General features: G+C 39.0%; 1 protein-coding gene across 39 annotated transcripts in view; it reads right to left on the reverse strand.

Moving 5' to 3' along the window:
* Ptprd (protein tyrosine phosphatase receptor type D) overlaps positions 1-23,880 on the reverse strand; it is a 547,004-nt gene that overhangs the window by 328,155 nt on the left and 194,969 nt on the right. For all 39 annotated transcript variants that reach the window (XM_029553923.1, XM_017802123.2, XM_017802122.2 and 36 more), the window contains 2 exons: positions 6,980-7,125; positions 3,662-3,803 (listed from right to left, as the gene is read on the reverse strand). In XM_029553923.1, coding sequence (XP_029409783.1) covers positions 3,662-3,803; positions 6,980-7,125 — 288 coding nt within the window. The remainder of the gene's footprint in view (positions 1-3,661; positions 3,804-6,979; positions 7,126-23,880) is intronic.

The raw sequence follows: 23,880 nt of genomic DNA on the forward strand, positions 1-23,880 counted from the left end.
GCCTCAATTGGGGAATTGCCTCTGTTGGACTGGCCTCATATTAGTCAGCTAACATTTTAGACAGCAACTGTACTTTGCATGTTTTTTATGAAACATCTACCTTCTGGGGGTTGGAGAGATGGCTCAGTGGTTAAGAGCACTGGGTGCTCTTGCAGAGGATCTGGTTTAATTGCCAGCACCCACATGGCGGCTAACAACCATCTATTACTCTAGTTCCAGGGGATCTAATGCCTTCTTTTGACCTCTGCTGACATTGCATGATTCAGGGACACTTATACACATGCAGGCAATATACTCATATATGTATGTAAAATAGAAATAAGAAAAATAAGGAAAAAAAAGAAAAAGCTAGTTTTCCATAAGCAGACCCAGCCAGTGATGGGATATATTTTACCATGCTTGCTTGTGCTGATGCTGGTGGTGGTTTGGGGTCAGTGCTATTTGTACCTGGTCAAGGATCTGAACATAATCCACTAAGTTTAGGAAGATGTGTACTTTGTGCTGGTTTGAATGAAATGTGTCTATTTTCCAACTGCTGCCTCCACCAGCCAAAAAAAGAAAGAATTTAAGTTCAATAAAAATGCATGATAGTTAGTCAGATGTTTGAAGGACAGAATTGATTCAATGATTCCAGAACTTCCTCGTAGAGAAGGAAAATTACATGAGTAGGAAAAGGGTTCTTGACACCTTTTCTCTAGCCCCAGAGAAGTAAGCACTCTTGGATTTTTATTAGTACAAAAAGACTTTGCACAGTGCTATCTCTCATCCTCTACCCAGTGGCTGATAAGGCACATCAGACAGGGTGTGTTCATTCCCAGTCAGCCTTACATACTTTGTGTTTTCCAGCAGATTATCTTGGTCAGAAAAATTATGGCCAGTCAAGGAAGGATCTAGAGAACCAATTTCATTCAAATGAGATTCCCTACACCTACTCTCTGGTCCTTTGCCTTTAAATGTGGTCTACCCTTCAGTCCACAGTCCTCAGCAGCATTCCATTTAAAATAATCGTGAGGCCTCTCTCAGCTCCCAGTGAGCCCTGCGGCCTTCACTTCCAGCTCTGCTTTGGAGAGACTACATGCAGAAAGCAAATATGCACAGTCTTCTAAAGTGCTAGGTAACAAGGTATCTAGGGAGTCAGTATGCACTTGTGTTTCCACAGACAAAACAATCAAAAAAATAAAACATTAAAAAAGTAAAAAACCAGTCTTTACTTGTGCTTCCCACTCGGGGCGCACTCTACACTGTGTGTTTAACTGTCCAGTATCTCATCCAGGGCAAGGTCAGCCTGAGCTTGAGGTTATCCATCCTATGCAAATGGTATTGGAGAGCCAGGGCAGTTTGAAAAAAGTTGCTGAGGGAAAGCTGTCCCTGACATGTTACTTTTGGTGCACATGGGTGGTCAGCATATTATTTCATTGTTTCCTGAATTAGTCACACAGGTCAGACATTTGAATATCCAATTACTTAGGTTCTCCAGGAACCTGTTTGAAATAAATGAGCGATCTCCATCCAGCCCACTTAAACAAAAGCCATCATGACAGTTGGCACATTTTTGGCATTTGTCAGCAAAGTGGGAAGAAAATAAATGACCCATGTAGCCAAAATGGGAGGGTGATAAGGGCCACTGGACAGCAAGTGTAAAGTGGTCTAGATCGCCTACAGAATGAGCGGTTTGAATGTCTGCCAACAGGATTCACAAGAGAAAGTAAACTCCAGACTGACAGAGCGCTCATTAGTTATGATATGAACCTCTCATATTCATTAATTGAAGTATTCATAGTGTTCTGAGCCCATGATCACCAGTTTACTACTGGACTATTATGTAAAGACTGCTATTAATAAAAGTATCAACACTTAGAAAAGTTAAAGAGGTAACTCTAGGCAACAAACAGAATTACTCCCTCATTTCTTCCATCCAGCAGGAATGTATGAAAACACTCTAAGCTATGCTATACCACTTGTCCATTATACAATATTACCTTCAAATTGTTTTCATGAAACATTTCCAGAACAATTAAATGCAGTCTTTAAAAAACGAGAAGGGTTAACTACTTGACTGGAATTATGAATTTTCATTCAAATGAACTTACATATGACAGATACTCATACAGAAAGTCAAGATACTATTAAAATTTTCAAATGCATTTGTTTTATGTGGCAACAAACTATAGAAAAGCAGACAAAATGAGGGAACTCTAGCCAGTTGAGAGGCAGGAAAACACAAATCCTTGTGACTTTCTAAGTAAAATGATCTTTTCTGCCAACATTTTGTTAATGCCTTCATCAGATACATAGAGATTAAGTCATGTAAATTGTGGCCATTATCTCTTTTGAAGGAATTCAAAGGGTTTAGATGATGAAGAAAAAAACCAAAATTGTTTGATACACTTTATTTTATTGTACATTTGAAAGGCACTTCCTACCTGGTTCTAAGCTAGATGAATCAATGAAATTTTTAAAAGAAGATCAATAAATGAGTCTGATTTTTCTTCAGATATGGGCACATGAAAAATGAACAATGTAATTTCTAGATTGCTTAAGTTCTGAACACACACACACACACACACATCTATTCACATATATCTATACATTCCATAGTCTATGAGTACCACATACGCACATGTGAAGTTTCCTTTAAATATTCTGAATTCTACTGCCTGTCTTCTCCTTTAATTTTCCTACAATCTTATTGCTGCCTGGTAGATTTTATTTCTCCTTTGATCTTTGCAAATGTCTAAGCACTTTAAAGAATGTAAAAACCCATTCATATGATTTATTACCAACACACAGATTTATGATATCAACCCTCATTCCTGGGGCTTGATGCTCCTCATGGGTTAGAACTGGCAGGCATGCCTTACAATTGGCATTAGAATTAGAATGCATTGATAAGTGACCTTTAGGGGTCTGCCCTGAGAAGTAGGCGTGTTCTGTGAGGTAGATGCTTTCATCATCTTTGGGTTCTAACTTTGGGATTCAACTCTCTGGTCAGCTTTCATACTAACTCATGGACCATGAGAAAGCAACATGGGACTACAGCCAAGACTCTTGGTACACACAGAGCTGGTTACTCTTCACATGTGTGCATCCAATCCTGCCAGAGAACTGAAACTCCAGTGCTGAACTCTCCAACCTTTTCAGTTTACACTGTAGCTTCTGTGTTTATAAAGATGTGTCCTCTGGGAGCCCCTCCTTCTGTGCAATACACAGAGATTTCTCTTTTCCCTGTGTCTATCTTATTCTTTGTTTTGACCAAAGGTTTTAGGGAAGCTAATCTTTACATAGATTTGGTAAATGACATGTCAGTTTGGGTAGTGTGTAAAACATAGCTGTTGAAGGAGGTGAGAAGGTTTTTCATGCACGAGTCACACACTTCTAACCAAGTAAGAAACAAGCACAGAGCATTTCCTTTCTGGATTCCCCTGTCCCAGTCAAAATGGCTCCTGACACCAGAAACAAACTTTCATTGTCTCTTCCTGATTAACATTTCCTCAAGAACCCTATCACAATAAGACACCTGTCTGAGTAATGTTCCACCAGTCCAAACACTTCACTTTAACTCATTTCTCATTTAATCAAATCACAACTCTAGTCTTCAAATCATCCTGTAGAACACTTGCCAGACAGAACTGTAGCAACAACCGTTCACTTGAGCACTTACCACGTAAAACTGTGAGTCTGGTGGACACACTGATTTCTCCCACATTATTCGAAGCCACACATTCATAAATGGCCTCATCCCGTGGAGTCCTTAAAGGTTGTATTCTGAGAACTGATCCAGATCCATCATCAAACTCTATTACCTATTAGAGGAAACAACAGCTGTCACAGGTGTTGTTACAATCATCTACCTCTTGGCTAAACTTCTCAGTGCATTGGTGAAGCAGCCACTAGGTTCTGAATAAACTCAGCATCACTCCAAGACTGAATTCTGACAGAATGGCACAACAAAATATTTGATTAAATTTAACGGATCTTGTCCAAAAAAGGAGAGACCTATAACTACTTGTAGAAAAGTATACTTTTCTAGCTACGCAGGATATCCTCTTGAAGATACTTAAAACTCATTAATTAGAAAGTGTCCCACAGTTGTGACAGATAAACTTTAATTACTTACTTTGACAATGCATATTCACACATGCATTCACTTAATAATTGGAATATAAGGTGAAGAATTAAATATTACCACCACAAGTATTTTTATCAGTGTAAAGTGTCTCTCTTTAAACGAGATAGACAGGTGAACCAGGAAGAGAAACTGCATTAAATCTAGCATGTAGGCAGCCAACAGGGCAGTAGCAACCTAAATCCAATGGCATGCATTAATTTTGCCATAAATCATGCTGGTATTTATTTCAACTTAGCATTTTCTGCATTTTTAGAGCATTCTTGTCATAAAATGGTGGTTTCCTTCACCAGGCAGAAAATCAGTGTCCTCAACACCTAGCTAAACTCACCATCATTGTGAAGTCTACTGTGAAGCAGATTAGCAATACTATTAATCCAGGTGCTACTAGCTAATGAAAGCACCAGTTGAAAAAATGCAAACCACAGCAATGGTAAATGCATGGGCACAGGCAGATGTGTGACCTTCGCGTCGTCCTGCCCTGCTCCAGCAGCTGCTCCCAGATGCTCTGCTTTTTTTCTTTTTCCTAATGAATAATATTTCCCTGTGCCCACACTGGGAATAAATTGAGAATTTCTAATAAATACAGTTATGAATTGCTAATCCCCGATTTTGTTTCTGTGTGTTAATGTACAGAGGAAAGAGACCGAATATTTTTAAATGTGTCCATTTAAATTCTTCTGTGCATTTTCATTATAAATTCACAGAGATATTCAAAATGTTCAGTTTCTCAAAACCACAATGTATTTTCGACTCTATTGCGAACATATTTTTAAATAAATCTACTATGTATCTTGAGAGAAAAGCTTCAGTTATTAGAAACTTTCTCAACTATTCCATGATTTTTGAAAATAATTTGAGTATCATAAATATTTTTAATAGCAATTTTAATTTTGAAAAATGTAGTGTTAAATGCCATACATGTTTACTTTCTGGAACTAATTTGAATATGGAGATATGGAAACTGCCTTACTGAAATATGTAGTATTATCATTTGATTTTTGTTTTGTTTTGTTTGTTTTTTTGTTGTTTTTTGGGGGTCTTTTGAGACAGTATCTCCATGTAGGCCCAGCTGGCCCGGAACTCACTATGTAGACCAGGCTGGCCTTGAACTCAGAGATTCATCTGTCTCTGCCTCCCGAGTGCTGGGATAAAAGGTATGTGCCACCATGCCCGGCTATCATTTGGTTTTTATAAGATTTAGTTAGGAAACCAATGGCAATAGCAATCATGCCTCTTCTTCACAGTCACAACAAGTTTATTTTAACTCAAAAACATGGAGAAACATATATATCGAAGATGTGCTCACACAAATAGGTGTAGGAAATTTCTTGAAGCTTATTTAAGATATATTTAAATCACTACATCTTAATTTCAAACACATACAAAAATTTATGCATCATTTATAAAATCGTCAGTCGTGATTTGAAGTCCAAGTGTGGTACCTAATTAGAACCTTGATGAATGTGGTCTGTCTCCTCTGTACACTGGAAGATGGAGACACACTATTTTGAATTCACAGCTGCTAGATTTCTTTTTAATAGAGACTGCTGTTAACCTGCCGAATTGTGAAATAGGTTATGAAGTCAATCAGAAAATTAGGCAAAAGGGTAGTGGAATTCCTAAAATTTTTAAAATATTTTCTTTATTATTTTTATTTTATGTGTATGAGTGTATTGCCTGCATGTATGTGAGTAAACCCATGTCATGCAGTGCTGCGGAGGTCAGAAGAGAGGTTCAGATTCCCCTGGAACTAGAGTTAAGGACGATTCGTAGCTGCCATGTGAGTGCTGAGAATAGAACCCGGGTCCTCTGCAAGAGCAATCAGTGCTTTTAACTGCTGGGCCACCTCTCCAGCCCCAGGAAGTGGTGTTTTTATCACTTGGGACAGTCTAGGGGTTTTGTTATCCCTGAAAAATCAAACTGCTCTCCTCATGTCTTAATTTGTACGTGTCACATTTTGCTTCTTTTGTAACTTCCTCTGCTAACATTCTGTCTTCCTCTTCCTGAGTGGACAAATTTACAAACCATAAGTTTCCTCCTGAACACTCAAAGAAGAAAATCTGAAATGTTTTATCATCTTTCTATAGTTTTCTTTGAAGAAAACTAGGGAGTTTCTCAATAAGTTTCACTGCCTTTTTAGTAGGTTTCTGTCATGGCTGTGCTAAAACTATAGAGCAAATGTCTCATTCTGCCTCACACAGCTTGTGAGAGTCCAGCAGATGCTGGTTATTAACTAGTAGTAACAGAAATTTAAATGCCCTTCAGGAAAACACTCCTCCACTTTGATCCATAGGATTGGACAGAACTGACTCCATTCCCTCTAACAAAGGTAGATTCGGACTGACATAAACTAATATGTCTACACCATCCACTTGTCTACATTGACTGCTCAGATAGAACCATGTCCCTCAGTAAAATGAGCGGGACAGGAACTTCTAGAAGAGATTCATGTTCCTGCATCCTCCAGCCTTGGTAATGTGAAGGTGGGGTATTCTTTCTTGTACCATCAAGGGGGAGGAGATAAGTTGGGCTAACAGAGGGATCCTAGAACCTTTCACTCCAGTACTTGGGATGGAAACCAACACCATGCATGCCAGAAAAGCCCTCTACCACAGCTAATATTGCCGCATGTAGAGCATCTTTTAAGCACTCACACAAGCAGATGCAAATCTCAGTCACTCCAACACCTATGTTCTCTGTTTTAAAAAGTTATTTGGAACTAGAGCACACATCACATGCGACATGACAAATGTCACATCTCGGTGTATGTGATGCAGCGTATCAGAGCAGAGAGAGAGAAAGAGAGCAGATGCATTCTTCCCCAGAGAAACAGAACAATGGACCTAATACCTCAAATCTCTGATTGCTGACTTTCTTTCCTTTTTTGTTCCAGACAATTTTAGGTCTTGGGTCTCCTGTGGCTTGACAAATGAAAGATGCAACTCCGCCAGAGACGCCTGTCTGATCAACTGGAGTCCGTGTAAACCTCGGAGGTGCTGAAATAAGAGACAAACCCCAGAGTCAGAAGGGATATTAAGATACAGATCATGACCCTATCACCCTATTCCCCCCACAGCATACAACCTCATCCACACACCCATGAATGTACTAGGATTTCAAAGTGAGAACAGCACCTTTTACTTCTGAAGGTAACTTTCTGGTCAAATTATCTGTTATCTGTTAGTGTTTTTATTGCTGAAACCTGTATTAAGGCAGGGATCCAATAACATCCGAAAAGCAACATCACACATTAATTTTTATTAGCAGCATTAAAAAAATCCAATTTGCCCTCTGCAACAAAATGAGCTCATCAATCAAAGTGAGTAAAATTTCAGCGCTTTGCTTTGATGTCACTATCAAGACCCTGCCAGAAAGCAGTGGCCACTGCTGAGCTTTAAAATTAGAGACATTTCAGAGAAGTCCTAGGAAATTTTAAAGAGACAACAAATATAGATAAAAATTAGAAGGTTTGGCTAGAAACAGGAAGGGGAAATGCTACAGGGACCTTTGCACACTGCCTTGATGTAACCTAACTCCTCGGTTCATGAAATAAGCCAAAGGAAAGGTTTACAAGTCAGAGAGAAAGCAAAAGAATTTATCTAGAAGAGATGTAGGCTGACAAATTCCTAAGGCTGAAAGGATGCAAGGAGAGAGCTTTTCTAGAGGTCTCATGTCTTTTCAATAGGTCATAATGACAGAGCAATGCAGATGAATGTTTTTATACAGATAATCATATGTAATTTGATTAGTGAAAGAACATGAGCACCCTAAACAGTAAACAATATAAGTTTATGTTGGAATAAACTATGGAATAAGGACAAGTGTTACACAAGCAACAACTACTTTATCACATGATAGGAGAAGTACTTAAGATTTGACCAAAATATAATGAAGAATTCTATCTGAGAGGCATCTGATAATAATTTTAAAAATGCACAAAATTAGGCAACATTTTAAAAAATAATACTGACGGAGGTTTGTGAAGGGGCATTTTAACTGCTTTTTCTATGTCTTACCTTTTCTTTTAATATACTTGACCTTTCTAAAAAATTATTTATTTATTAATATTTATTTATTTGTGTGTGTGTGTGTGTGTGTGTGTGTGTATGTGTGTGTGTGTGTGTGTGTGCAGGTGCCTGCAGAGATCAGAGGGGATGGTGGAGCCTTTGGAGATGGAGCTATAAGTCAATGTGTGCCACCTGATATTGGATGCTAGGAACAGGTCCTCTTTATACGCAGCACATGTTCTGAACTTCTGATCCACCCATCCAGTCCCACACTTGACTTTCGTAATCCTGTTATATTTGTGAATCTTTTAAAAGTCAAAAACAGTTTACTTTTCCATTGCACTTCCGTCTTTAAATCCCTATGACAGATTTTATCTTATCTCCTGCTGCTCTGAGTGATAGCATGGACGATGGCTGAAACAAGTTCTAGTGAACATAATCCTTAAATTTTAAGAAACAGGAAAATCATAATAACATTCCTCCTTGCTCGCTAATCACCAGCAACAAACACTGCCCAGAGCCATGCTTCCTGTCTGGTTCTCTGGAGGCCCCAACAATGTGCTCTGACTCAGGTTGATTTCTCTGCAGGAGGAAAAATCAGATGCTAGTCTGAGTTCCTGTTATTTGATTGACAGACAGAGATAGATAGTAGATAGACAGACAGTAGATATCTAGGTAGACAGAGAGGTAGTAGGTTGATGATTGATAGATAGATAGATAGATAGATAGATAGATAGATAGATAGATGATAGATAGATAGATAGATAGATAGATAGATAGATAGATAGATAGATAGATAGATAGATAGATAGATAGATAGATAGATAGATAGATAGATAGATAGATAGATAGATAGATGATAGATAGATAGATACATACATACATACATAGATGATAGATAGGTAGATGATAGATGATAGATAGATGATATATAGATAGATGGATAGATAGATGATAGATAGGTAGATGATAGATAGATAGATAGATAGATCAGATGGACAGATAGAGGATAGATATAGATATAGATATAGATATAAACATATACGGATAGATGGATAGATAGATGATAGATAGATAGATAGATAGATAGATAGATAGATAGATAGATAGATATTACATAGACAGATACGTAGTAGATAGATGGATAGACACCTAGATTGGTAGAGTCACTGGAGAAGAAAAACACCTAACTTTACTGTTACTTCTCTTTCAAAATATAAGCTAGAAAGCAATTATTTTGCAGATATAGTCCCAAGTTTTGGGTTTCCTAGGCAATCATGTGAATACACAAAGAGGGATGCTTAGGAGAAGCAAGAGAACATTTTGCAAGGGGATCATGGGAAGTGACTCTCCATCTCATCAACAAATTCAGCTGGTTGGAAATATTAGGCCTGAAGCATGTTTGTGCTCAGAAAGATAAGGAAAGAAAACGGGCTCTACCAGCCCTGCTCAGTATCACAGACTGCAGCATCTTTAGGCAGCAAACCAACAAGACACTTAAAAGAAGCTGTGGGAAGAGCTCAGTGACTTGAAATTGCCAAACAGGGAGAAGGATAAAAAGCTATGATGTCACTTGTCTGGAGAAAATGGTATTACAACTTTTAATATTTTTCTCTCTAATGTTTCAAACAATGAAAACTCGTAACTCTTGCCTTGTTAGTACTGAATAATAAATAAATACATAAATTTTTAAAGCTCTCATCTATAAAAAACAAAAGAAAATTCCTGATAATATCTCAGAAAAATCAAAGCTCACGACATTGTTACGCTGAATGCTACAACACTGCCTTTCTTCAGCCCCTTGCTTCTCCCTTTACTAGTCCCCAAACTGCTCAGCCTGAGTTCACATCTATTTTAGTAAACCAGCTTTCCACTTAAATTCTGTTTTGGAATTTCTTACAAAAGCATAAGAAAAAGCACTACTATGCGGCATGACTGTGTCCAATTAATTGTGTGTTTAGTATCCCTAGAGATGGATGCCACTTCCCCTGCACTGGGACAATGTTCAAGGGATGATACTGATACTCACTTATCCCACAGAATGAAGGGAAGTGGGAGATTCTTGCAGTCTGCAAGAAAGCTGTGCCACCTGGTGAGAGTTCCACTTGCTCACAAATTCCACACCGTAAAAGGATAAGTGTCATCATTCTACGATACAAAGCAATATTCTAGGCGCTATGGATAATCATTTCAGGAGGCATGTATGTTGCATAAATAAGCATCCAGGCTGGGCAAATTCATGGATTGGTGCTGTCAATCCAGGCAGTCAGCCAACGGAAGATGTGAGTTAATGGTCTAAACTTGGTAACTCCAACAATACTGAGGGCAAGGAAGAAAGAAAATCTTTATTTTTAGGAGGTGTAACAATACGCAGCACCCATTATAACAATGCAAGCACCTACTATGATGATAATGCACAGCACCCAATATCCCAGGGCACAGCACTCATCTTAACAATGCACAGCACCTGCCATGAACATGCACAGCATCCATTTCCATTTCTACTTTGGCAGGAGGACAGAAGGAACTAGAAGAATACCTCTGTCATCTTTTGTTATGATTCAGTCATGTTCACAAGAACTAAAGAAAGAGGAATCCTAGTAAAAGTAAAATGAAGAGCTCTACTCATCACCACAAGGGAGGATATAGACAAGTCTGAATAATCAAAGCCTTGACTGTTACTCACGAAGCACAACCATCAATGTATCCTTAGCTTAAAAAAAGATAAAAGAAAAACGATAGCAAGAGTATAAAGATGGGGAGAGGGGAGATGCGCCAGTCGCCACACACAGGTGTGTTTTTCTGTTACTGATGTACTTAGCTGTCTCTGCTCTCTATCTAAAACTGCCAATGTTGTGCCCTGCACAACCTCATCTCAGGCTATTTTTATTAAACTAATCCCAAGACTGCAGAGGTCAAATTACTGTTTGACTCAGAAGGTATTTTCCAGGGAACCAAAAGATGTGTAGCAGAACACAGAAAAGCCTGATAGTTAGAAAGTGTCTGCCATTCTCTCTGGCTGTGTTCAGACTACGTTCTCAGGATACATTCACAGAGCAAAAGCGGCTCCATAAATACGCTAGAATTCCATTTTCTGTGTAGTGCAAGAGGAGCCAAAGGCTGTCAATTGATTTTTACTTTGAGCAAGTTAAACTTTTTCTAAAAGTGCAGCCAATACACAGCACCATTGCTTGTGAGCCCTTACCTCTTTAAGTTGCTGGCTCTCTGATGCCAAACTGGTGAGCTCAAGGTGCACTTGTGATGAGTTTAGGAGAGAAAACTAAGCAAGACTCACTATCCTTGACCATCCTTAACCAAAGTGTATTGAGGACAAGGTTGTGCACAACACAATAAGTAGAGCTAGTCATTAGCAGAGAGATTACCGAAAAGTATTCAGTATCTGTGGAAGAACAGAACTTGGGAGAAATTTTTAAGATTAAGAAGGTGACTCTAATGCAATTTGATTAGTCAACTCAGAGTCACTTAAAGCTAGAAAAGGATAGCATGCTACAAAGTGAAGGAGAAAATGAGGGTGCCATTTGTCTAATTTAATTCTAATTAATAAGATGCTTCTGTGGACATCAAGAAAATATGTCTCACAGGGAACAAAACTAAACAGCATGTAGCTAATTGGCTTTATTTCATTTAGTTAATTATCATTTCCTTAAATAGAGAGCTTTACTTTTAAAGGAATATCAGTCATAACATTGTACTCAAGCTCTTGAAAAGGGAAGGTTGATAATCTATTAAATAATACCAAAAGTGATAGAAGTAGGAAGATGCACGCAGCCTGTGTTTTAGCCTGCTTCTTTTCTAAGTGGTACGTAGACAGTTTGTGAGGCTTCAAGTTGAGGGATCCCTTATCTTTCTCTGCAACTGTCAGGATAAGGACTCTGAAGGATGACGGTTCAGGATCTAGATATCAGCAAAACTACTGGAGCACATGATGGAATAGCAAGGTCCCTAGAAGATGTGTATCTGAAGAGGGCTCATCACAAAGTACAGACATGGTCTGACAATTTCCATTGTGCCTGTTTGTAAACCATTGATGGTATAGGGCACCTAGCCTATATCACAAGGTCACAACCATGTATGATCAGGGTCTCCCTATGTTTGAACTCATGGCAAACATAGGTCTGGAAAGTCAAACATTTTGAATTATTTATCATATTTCCTTTTGAATACAACTCCCCAACAACATCTTAGCTTTAATGTTTTATTTAAGGGACGGTATACTTCTGAATGAATTAAAGAAATAACTACTTTGGCAAATATCATGCATCAGACGAAATGTTTTAGGATCTTATATTCAAGGTCTTCCAATTGTCCTACAAATGTAAACCTTATGCATATCTTATAAACTGATATGAAGTTTTAGAGTAATACAGATATTTGGACCAAAGAGGGGAAGAGAAGGAGGAAGGACGCGGAGCACAAAACCAAGGAAGTCTCCCTACCTTGAAAGAGCGACTCACAGATTTTTTTTTGTTCTAATTGTGAGGCTCCAATATTTTCACTGTGACAAATTCGAAATTGGGAAGTTAAAAACACACGGTGCAAGCAGGATGATATATCTCAATTTATTGTAAAATTTGAAATTTATTTGACTATAAAACGTGATGGTTTTGTAAGGGATTTCTGTACTTTGTGCTATATTAGAGCAGTTACGTTTCGCTGGTGAGAAAATTCACCTAGAAGATGCTACCTACAGATATTCTTCTAAAGAGGAATCCCATTGTCATTCCAACAGCCAACTTGAATCAGGGCTGAGAAAATGGATTATGAGCTGTGGTCAACGGAGAAATATCAATGCCACAAAATTCACATAAAAGTCACCTAGGTTCCCAGTTCAGCAGAGCTGATTATGTTTACATTGTACTACACTATTCTATGTACATGATCAATATTTGTTCATGAAGGAAAACAAACAACACATTAAAGTGCTTGTAATTGATTTATATCCTCCTTAAGGAACCCCAGTGACATACCATTATGTATGCATAAACCATTGATTTTATTAGGGCCTCTGTTACAAATTCTTTGTGAATGACTACTGGAGAATGCTAGCATGTTATAGACCAAACCCCTGCCTATGTACAGCTTCCTCTAATTTAGTTGACAAAGGGTTGATACGTACACTGATACAGAGGAAAAGCAACTGGAGAGAAGAGGGAAGGAGGGGGAACTGAAGGCAGGGTAAGTCTGTACCTAATGGAATAAATGCTCCACTTGGAATTTTTCACAATGCCTGATCTTCGTTTCTAATACTTGAAAATTCTCTTTTATCATTTCAAAACTGGTATATGAAAGCACACCAAGTCATCCACCTTCCTGACTACTCTTCCCACATCACGACTTCTGTTTGTGTTAACTCAGGCTCCCATGTAGCCAGCATTTCAGACTCTACCTCATGTTCTGATGTATTTGTTCCATGACCAACTACTGAGATCCAGTAACACAACTCCCATAATCCCTAGACCCTCTCTGCTTTCATACTCAAGAAGAATGGCCTCGATTCTCTCTCTACTGTGAACATTAGCATTACCTGGGAGCTCCCCACCCTAGGTCTGTAAAATAGAAAATCAGTTTAGGAGAAAGATTAGTTCAAAATACTGTGAATAACTGAACTTTCTAGTGAGGCCTGGGCACTACTGATGGGTATTGCAGCATCTGTTCTGTCAGCCTGTTCAAGTGTACCTTCAGTCATCATTACATGTTACTCTAGATCCTCTTTCTTTCCCGCCTCATTCTTTTGGGGGGTTTTGCTCTCTTACCTCTATTCCGCTCACACGGTGAACTTTAAGAGCTTACTGTTGCAAAATATGCCCAGAAATATTTGTTTGGCTTTCAGATATTTTTGATTTTCCCAAATATGTCTCCACGACTGTTCATACATATCCATGCATTGGGTATATATTGTTCTCTTGAATATTAGAGCCTTTCCCCAGTACTTGAATTTACAGGTTTTATACATTGTTCAATCAGAAATTGAATCATTGAGATCCCTCTTTAAACCTTCATTTGAATGACGTTCACCAGCCTTTAGCTCCTTTATCACTTCCTGTGTCACAGAGCCACAATATCCAGTCTTTCGCTATGAATGTTTTATGCCACATGCGCAGCAGCACAGGAAAAGAATTTGTATCCCAGTCTTCCTGGAAGTCTCACCAGCACAGAAGTGCTTGTTCAGAGTTATACCTGATGAGGTGCTGTTCCCTAAACCTCACCCATGCATCTAGGAAGGGTAACAGTGCTATAAACAAGGACATCATGCCTGTACTTGAGTTAAACTTGCTTATCTTGACAAATTAGCTTTGTAAAACACAGTGCAGATAACACTCTAACATTGTGAAACCCTGGTGTGAGCAGTGGAGGGCTGATTAATCCATACTTGGCCCTAAACTGAAAAAATGGTGAGGAATCATATCATATACCTCTGGCCATGGCAGAACCTGGGAGCATACGAGGTCACATGGGGTGCAATGACCTCACTTTTGTTTTGACACCACTTCTTGTTTTAGTGAAATGACTCTACTGTTCACATTGGACATAATTTTATGTTACATATAATATATAACCAAGCAGAATACTTAGAACTTTTAAAAAAGAAAAAAAAATATTTTATTTATTATTTTATCTTATGTGTATGGTGTACTGCCTGCATGTATGTAAGTACACCTGTGTCATGCAATTCCCACAGAAGTCAAAGGAGGGTGTCAGAGCCCCCTGGAACTGAGACTCATGTGAGGGGCTAGTAATCAAACCCAGATCCTCTGTGGAGCCATCTCTCCTGTTCCAACGTTTTTAAAAAATTTGTTTTTATCAATTTTTGTGTATTTCATATAGAACATCTTAATCAATCATAATCATCTTTATACCCCTGTGACCCGGAAGATGCTCCTCTGACCCTGTGATGACAAGCCATGGACTGGCCTCCTTCCCATGCTCTGCAAGAAGCCACTCCCCTTCCCTCTTCCAGCAATCTTGACTATAGCCGCTTGCAGGTGAGGTGCTAAGAGCATAAAAGCTGGGAAAGCCATGAGGCTGGCCTCTCACCATTTTGTAAGCCTGTCCAGAACCACAGGATTTATATCTGGGTGTGGACTTTCAGCATCAGCTGTGAATGGGGCTGGGGGCACCCACTTGTCTGTAAGTAAACCCACACCCCAAGCTCAGTTAGCAAGTCCAATAAACTTGTTAAGATTCTTCAAACCCGGTTTGGAGAATTTTTTTCACCGGCTGTCACAGTGACCTTGAGAGGAGGGAATTGGATACCATGTGCACCTCCCAACAGTGAATTTGACTTACAACCCCCTTCCCCACTGGCAATCTCCCATACCCCCCACTGGAATTCATACATTCTGTCATTTATATTAAGGCCTATTGTGTGAAGTTAGTGTCCCCAGATGTTCCTCAGTACAAGTTTCATCTACTGAGGTCTAGTCAGCTTATCTAGAGTCCCTGGCTTTAGGAAGATCAGCTCTTCCTCAGGGCTCCTCCTTATGGCCAGCTGCCCAGCTTGCCACCACCCTGCCCGCCTCCCTTCTCAGGCTCACTCGAGCAACCTTCTCTCTCTCTCTTCCCCTCTCCACACTGCACATGTGCATGAGAATTACTAATTTATAGAACAATCCTTTCTGACAGCGCTTCTTTGTGTGACTTACATTCATTTCCCCAGTTCTATGCTGGGCTTGTGCCTGCTTGAATTTGCATGAGACACGTGTGCACTGACACCATTTCCAGCTCCATCTGTTTAATATTTTAATCTCAAAGACTATTTTTTTAGATCGTCTATCTCAATAAACATATACTATTAAAAAGGAGTTATAACATATTCTCAGTTTAAAACCAGCATTTAAAATTTATATCTAGGTCAATTTATATTTAAAACCAACAATTTTATATCATAGAAGAATGGAGCTATATTTTAACTTAAGAATTTCATCTATTTCTTCTTAAGTATCATCAAAAAGGCTACAACTATCATTCTTACAATTACATTCTCACATATCTGCAGAGTTGCTATTATTTATTCCTCTTTTCTTTTTATTTTTTTGAGAAAGACCCAGCTACCCTGAAAATCACTACTTAGACCATTCCAGGCTGGCCTCTATCTCACTGAGATCATCCCACCTCTGCCTCCTGAGTGCTGGGGTTAAAGGACTGAGCCACCTTCCCCAGTTATTTATTTATTCTCGATGTAAAATTTCAGTAGGCATGATGAACTGTTACACATAAAAATCACTTAATAAAAATAACTCTATTAAGGCTTGTCATGTATTTTAATAAATTGTGCTTTAAAAATACTGTATTTACAGCAACATTATATCAATGCTCTAATTAACTGAGCCACTATTAACACTAACAGTTATGACTTTATCTTTGCCAAATTTTCATGTTTTAATAGGAGAGATGCAGAGTGGAGAACAGAAAGTGATCCATTCTGAAGAGGGCAATGGAGGATCCAACACTCCAAAAGAGAAAGTTCTTCCCCCTGCTTTTAACATCTCCCCTTGAGACAGGGAGGGTCATACCAAAGGATGAATTCACCAACACCAGTGTGGAGGGGAAGAGATGGAGAAAAGGCTTTTGTAGGCAAGCTACTGAAAATATCACTGTACACTCTAAAAATCATTTTAAAATTTTAAAGGTATTAAAATTATAGGCTGCATTTAAGTCTTTCTCAAATTAGTTTTCAAAAATATCATCAAGGAAAATTTTCATCAAAATTAAATTATGGTATTTAAATTCATTTCTAATTTTATTAACAGGGTTCTCCTCATCTCAGCGGCTTCCTCAATCCATGTTTTATTTCATCTCATCAACAAATTATTAAATCACCTGTGTGCATATAAACTACCTTATATTTTCAACAATGTGGCCATGATAAATTACAGAAATTTCAAATATGCTAAGCTTAAACAATTGGAAGTTTAATTTTATTTTTAATAGTATCTTGGATTCTTCCTATACGTTTACTTGAACAGCACTGAGGGACTACTCGGCAGATTTAGTTGAGTTCAGCTAACATTTCCTGGGAACACTGAGAGGCCGGAGAATTCAGTAGAGTGATAATTACACCTTATCATCAAGGAGAGTTGTTTATAAAATAGTTGGTCAAGTTTCCTTTAACAAAACTTTTAAGAATTAAGTCATTTCTCTAATACCATTGAAAATAAGAATAGTTTGGAATAACCACTTAACATATATAAATTTTACAAAAAGACAATATATAATGATCGTCTAGAAAGTTCAGAACCCAGACTCCTTTTCTGCTGTTTATGGGGATAACCATGAAAGAATTCTGGGTTTTCTCTAACCATTAATTTCTCCATGTGTAAAAATGAAGCAAATCACAACACCTGACTTTTAGGCATGTTGTGAAAGTTAAGGGGATAGATAATAGATATCAAAATGTACCACAATGTCTGGTATATACTCCATAACCGACAGATCACTGACGAACCTCTCATCTCCATCTCTATCCCTGCCTCTCCATATCACTGCAAACTTCAAACTTCTCTACTGGCTCCGGTTCCCCTCAACATCTTGGATGTCATCTGCAATCACTTTACAGAATGACGTGAATGCCAGTTCTGCTACTCAGCACTTGGACATCCTATAACAGGACTGGTCACAGGAAGGATCTACTGGTGTGGGTCCAAGCAACAGAGTGACAAGGGTATGCTCCAATACATTGCAGCTATTTGTCTTATTTCAAGATATATTAATGCCTTGGTCATAAGCACTTACTTTATAGCGGTGAAAGATGTATAGTCTCAACACTATAACTTTTTATTTAACCATGGGATATTATGACCGAAATAAACAATACTCTACTTTGGGTATGCTTTTGCAATAAAACATCTCTGAACTATTGACATACCTAGACTGGCCATCTGTTTTGGTGTAACACACTCGGAGCACCCACTAGTTTAGGGATATAGATTTTGGGAAGGCATGCAAGTGGTCTTGAATCACAGACAGGAGCTGTGCAGACATTTTTATCATTCTTTCCTAGAGTCACATATTCTAAAGGCAAACCTGCCATCAGCAGCTCCATCTAGACATCAACTTAACAGTTCCTTTTGAGGCCTCCAGGTTTGCTTCCTTCCCACCCGTGTATTCAAAATACAGACTCTGCATCCTCTTCATTCAGGAGAAACAGCTAAAAAGCTGTGCGTAATGCAGTCTCCTGGACTCATTCAGAAGAGATGTAGTATTTACTGCCTTTGGTCAATTGCCTATATATGAGGAGAATCTCTCAAGACTATTTAGCACAGACACAGTATGTGACAAGGCAGCTCCAACATCCTTTAGCGTCTTTCCTATAGAAGTAGTTTTCAAAGCAGATTCATTTACATCACTCACTGTTAATTTACTCATTAATCATAATTTATCACATCAGATGTGCTAATCATCATTAAACAGAATCATTTATTCTTCATTCTAATCCTCTGCTTATCATGTACCTGCAAATTGGATCACGCAGGAAAGGTAATTGGCTTATTTGAAAAGAACATGCGAGCAGATACAAATGAAGTGACAGAGCCAGAAAATAAAGAGAAGCCAGGCCACCTGGCCCAGGTTTACATTTCCAGATTCTGTTCTATCAGTGGTGCTACGTTGCCGTGAGAATCATCCAATATGATTGCTTTTATTGTTTCTGAATTATGTCTTTCCATTTTTAAGAGGAGCACTGGGAGCCACACACACTTCTGGTGTCTCTTCGGACACGGCAAGCAGGTGAACCGTGGACAAAGAAAGCCGCGGTGTGGTTTGATACCTGGAAGGCTATGAGCCCGTCAGAGCTGCTGTTATTCCTCCTTCCAACCAAAGTGAGGGAGGCACAGGAGCCCGGATCCCAGCTTCTACCACAGATCCACTTCCAGGAATGAATCCACTGCACTTTCAATGACATCAATTTCACATTCTTTAATCTGGCAAGGTAGTCTGGGAAATATTCCCCCAAAGCTATAGCATAACACATATACAGTTTCAATGATTCATGAAACTGATTAGGAATGACTTTCAGATGTATTTGCAGAAATTTAAAGGCCATATAAGAAAACTTTATTTTTTTTGTAGAAAAATACATAATTTTTCTACATACTCTGTTTTGGTATGTTACAAAACATTCTGCGAGGAATAGAAGAGCATGCAAAATTGTCTTCCTCAGTCTATTTGTTTGTCTGTTTTGCTTTGATTTTTACAGGCAGGGTTTTACTAATGTAGCCCTAGCTGGCCTTGGAACTTGCCATGTAATGTAGACCAAGCTGGCCTTGAACTCACAGAGATCCTCATGCTTCTGCCTCCTGAATCCTAGGATTAAAGGTATACACCACAATTTTACAAAGTCTAGATTAATAATAAAATTCAGTGTTTTAAAAATGAATCCCCTATTCCCTAACAAAAATATGAAATGTTATCTTCTATATAAGTATTATTCCACTTAAATATTTTTGATGATTAGGCACTTAAAGTCTGATTCTTTTAAAAAACATTTCCTTTGTACTCAATGATTTTCTTTAAATAATATTTTTATTTGGATAGCTAATAGATAATTGGAAAGATAAGATAAAAACCGAAAAAAAAAGTCCATTTGCCTCTCAGCCAGTGTTGTTTTAGAAAGAAATGGTGATTTAAAAGCTATGTTTGAAACTGCCCAGCAATATTCACACATGAGTACCCTGCTAGGAGACATTATTATTCTGCTTGCAAGATTTACATCATAGCTTTATTCTGTGTGATACCTTGGCATATTATAGGCATTCAATGCTTTTAAAGCAAGTACAATTATTTTTGGCCTACAGAACTTTTAGGAATGCATCTATGTCCCCTTCAGTTATTTTCCACTAAATTTGGAGATTCTCTTTTTCCCTTCCCAAATTCATTTCTCCATAAAGCAAAAATTCTAAGCCAGGCAGTATCTGACAGTGATTTGCAACGCCCCAACACTCTCATTCGATATTAGGTAACCATTAGAACCGTAGTGTTTTATAGAATATTAAAAATTCCAGCTGAATGCTTGCATATGCAGTTGAGTGGGATTTATTTTACATATTTAATTTAGCTTTCGTAAAATAAAATCCAGATTTTTTTTTAAAGTTCAAGAAAGAATCTACATTTATTCCTATATCCTGGACATGAGAGACATGTTCTGCCAGCTGTGGAGCCCACCTTGACCATGACTGATCTCTACACTTTTAGGGAATGGCTCTGCCCACTAGAAAACACTCCCCAGACAGCTATTTGAAAGCACAAAATATGGAAAGTCTGACAACTGGTTCTGTGCTAGGGCTGAGAAGTCATGTCCAAGCAAGCAATGATAATAGTAGATGACCACCCAGCCGTGGCCCAGCCCTGTCCACACAGCAAACCCGAGCTGACAGTAATTGGATGGTGGCACTGAGACAGAGGCAGGGTACAACTCCTTGGCTTGTAGATTAAAAGAAACCTTCAAAGAACTTTAATAAAATGAGCTCTAGATGGAATTGCAGACAACATAATTATTACAGATTTAAAACTGTGAGTAAAATCACCCTATCAGCATTTCAATGCAAGCATGTTAAACTAGGGAAGCAAAAAGTGTATTTTTGCCTGTGTGGACTGCAACCCACCCAAAACAGAAATAATGGAAATTGACCAGAGCGCAAGCCATCCCCTCCTCTGTTTTGCTGTCTAGTCCTTCCTTCCCATTCTCCCAGGGACATCGTATTTATGTATTTAAACACACATCTCACCTCTCATGGTGAGATCTGGGACCACATGGACCTACAGAAAGAGCAACTGCTCAGAGGTTTTGGAAACACTTTTCAGTTGGATTAATTTTCAAATATCCAGTCCCTAATTTGTATCCCTGGGCAGTGTGGCCCCTGGTACCAGCTCATTTCAGTGCAGATTATGCATGCTTTTCTAGAGAAACACATTATCTGAGCCCCAGGAACACAGGAGAGGTTCCAAAGTAGCTGACAGTGAGGACCTTATTTACAAACGAACTCCCCGCCCCCCATTCTCTAATTTACAGCCCAGGGTTAAGTAAGAAAACAAAGGGTTTTCCCACACAGAAATAACCTTTTTGAAAAACCTGCAAACGAGATTTTAATTACACTGTTTACCAGTAGAGAATGCACTCAGAAATAAACTGAATCATTTCTTGCTGTGTTTTTCTTCCCTTTCCCCCCCAATTTTACTGCTGCAGGCAATTTAAGTTGGTTTCGTGACAAATTATTAAGACACTTATTTTAGAAGGAAAATCAACCAATAATTACTGGCCTAGCATAGGGCTATTGTTCCCAGTACAAACAGAAGCTGGGGCTGACAGCTGATGGCTAACCCCTGCTACCCTCACAGCACATTTGCAGAGCCCTTAGGCCTCTTGCCAGACTCCACATGCTGCAGCCTCTACAGTCAGCCAATAAGGCTACACTGACCACGTTCAGGATCTCCTGCGGGGTTGGCCCTACTTTCCAACGCTAAAAATACTGTTTTAATTATTAAGGACTCCACTTGTATGATAACTCTGGGCCTTTGAACATCACTCTAAAACATCAATGCAGAACCCCAAGAATTAGAGTTTTAGACAAGATCCCAAGAGGTTTTGTTGGTATCCAGATTATTATGAAAGGAAGAAAATGTATTCTCGGCCTTGAGAAACCAGCGCATTTTTGAATCTACACCAGCCTGCATGTGTCGTATCCTGGATGAATTTAATGAGGATTAGCAAAGGAGCTCCAGAATTACCCTGGGATAAGATTTTATTCTGTGCCAAATAGAGGTAAAGCGCCTGGGTCCCAAAAAGCAAGAAATGGATGCTGCTTCACCCTCTGAATCCTTATGTAACCACATCATAGTCACTAATTTCATGAAAGGAAACCACGATTTAAAGCCTGCTGTAGAACCTTTGTCAAATTTCACTCTCAGAAGTTTCTGGAAGCATAGAGAGAGTAAAGGCTGCTTTCTGAGGTAGATCTAAAAATGCTACAAAAGATCTCTGCTTCCAAGACAAAAAGGCAGACACTGAAGAGAATCTAAAGGGACAGCCTGTCAATAATACTTAAATATTTATCTGTGACTCCAATTCTCTGAATAAATGGTCTCTAGGATTGTCAGAGCATCTAAGTCAAAACAAATTGTGGGTGAAGATAAAGCAAGTTCAGAATAGGGGCAGCAAAGTAGTTACAACTGATTCTTAACATGCTGAACTGAAGGGCGTGTTAAGTTCACGTGGGTGTTTTTCACAGACTCCTCTATCCCTCACTGCACAACGCTGGGCCCAAGCCGGGAAACCACTGCTACCAGTGACCTGAATTCTCCTGAGGATTCTCAGCGTTCCATCTGCCTGAAGGATCCCCAGCCTGGTCTGAAGCATATCTTTCTCCCTTCCTGTGCTGAGGGGTTGACCCTACCTGAGAAAATTATAGCACTGGGCTGCAAATTCACCATCTGCCACCTCAGATAGTCCTGTGTGTCATCTCTCCATCAACCTCCCACCCCAGCAGCCTGCCCTGCTCTAACCTCTCTCCTCAGACTGATGCTCCGGCCTTCTGTTTCACAGATAAAATGCCATCCGGTATGAACTGGATGGGGGTCACATCCTATTCTAACTTAGAAATCACTCTTTGGTTTACCCTGTGAAAGGCACACTGTGTAACCTGTTTCTTTCCTCTACCCTTCCCCCAAGGATATCACTGCACCATCTGTCCATCTGTCTATCCATCAGCATCTCCACTGTGTCCCTCACTAACAGCCACTCCCCTTAGGCCAGGGTCATTCACTACTCACATTTGGGGTGAGAGGAGTCTTTGTGTTATGGCACAAACAGGCAGGCCTATGTGTGGCAGAAGGTCTACAGGACTCCTGGCCTCTCTCCCCAACATTACGCCAGTAACACCCTCCCCATCTGTTGTGACAGCTAAGCATTATAATATGCCCTGGAGAACATTCTACATTGCCACATCAAAAGCAATGACTGCATCCTGGGAAATTTCAGAATGAATGGCCACCCTGGGTCAGATTCCCCCCAAACAAACCAGTGTTCCTCTTAAATCCTGCCATTACTCCACATTTCACCAGGCTGATAGCAGCTGTTTACTCATCTTCCTTCTCTTGCTGGACTGAGACAACCAAACACAGTGGTAACTAGGAGACCGTCCTCCAATATTATAAACCCGAGAGGGAGTCGGGCGCAACTAGAGTTCACTGAGTTACTAATGGTTTCACGGTACTCAAGGAAGTAACTTTCAAATATAAACATAATTTTGTTAAAGCAAAAATTCAGAAAGAGGAACTATTTATGATTAAAGTACTTATGTTTTTATTGAAAATTATTTACATTATACTCTATAAATATAAGCTAATGCTCTAAAAAAGATGCATATAAAGATTGCATTCCTTACAAACTGAAAAATTTAAACATAGTTTTGATTCGTCTTAGCATTAAGGGATATGGTGATGAAATGTCATAGCAAGGCCACAAATAATTATTTTTGATTAGACAGAAATAAAGTAAGATAAAGTTAGCGCATGAAGGTGGTGACTGGTTTGCTGTCATGTCACACCTCATCATTAGGAAGGGGATATTATTCAAGTTCATCAATCTGCCAGGACTTTGTGTGCTGTTTTCTCAAGATGGGACGATTAGTTCCATATGTATTTCAGTTGAGGTTTTTTCCCTAGGGTATTTTAACTAGGCTTTCCGATATTGTAAGTAAAATAGCTTCACTTCTTGAAATAAAAGAAAAT

Source organism: Nannospalax galili, unplaced genomic scaffold (assembly GCF_000622305.1).
Source record: "Nannospalax galili isolate Female #2095 unplaced genomic scaffold, S.galili_v1.0 scaffold663, whole genome shotgun sequence".
NCBI classification, from domain to species: Eukaryota; Metazoa; Chordata; class Mammalia; order Rodentia; family Spalacidae; genus Nannospalax; species Nannospalax galili.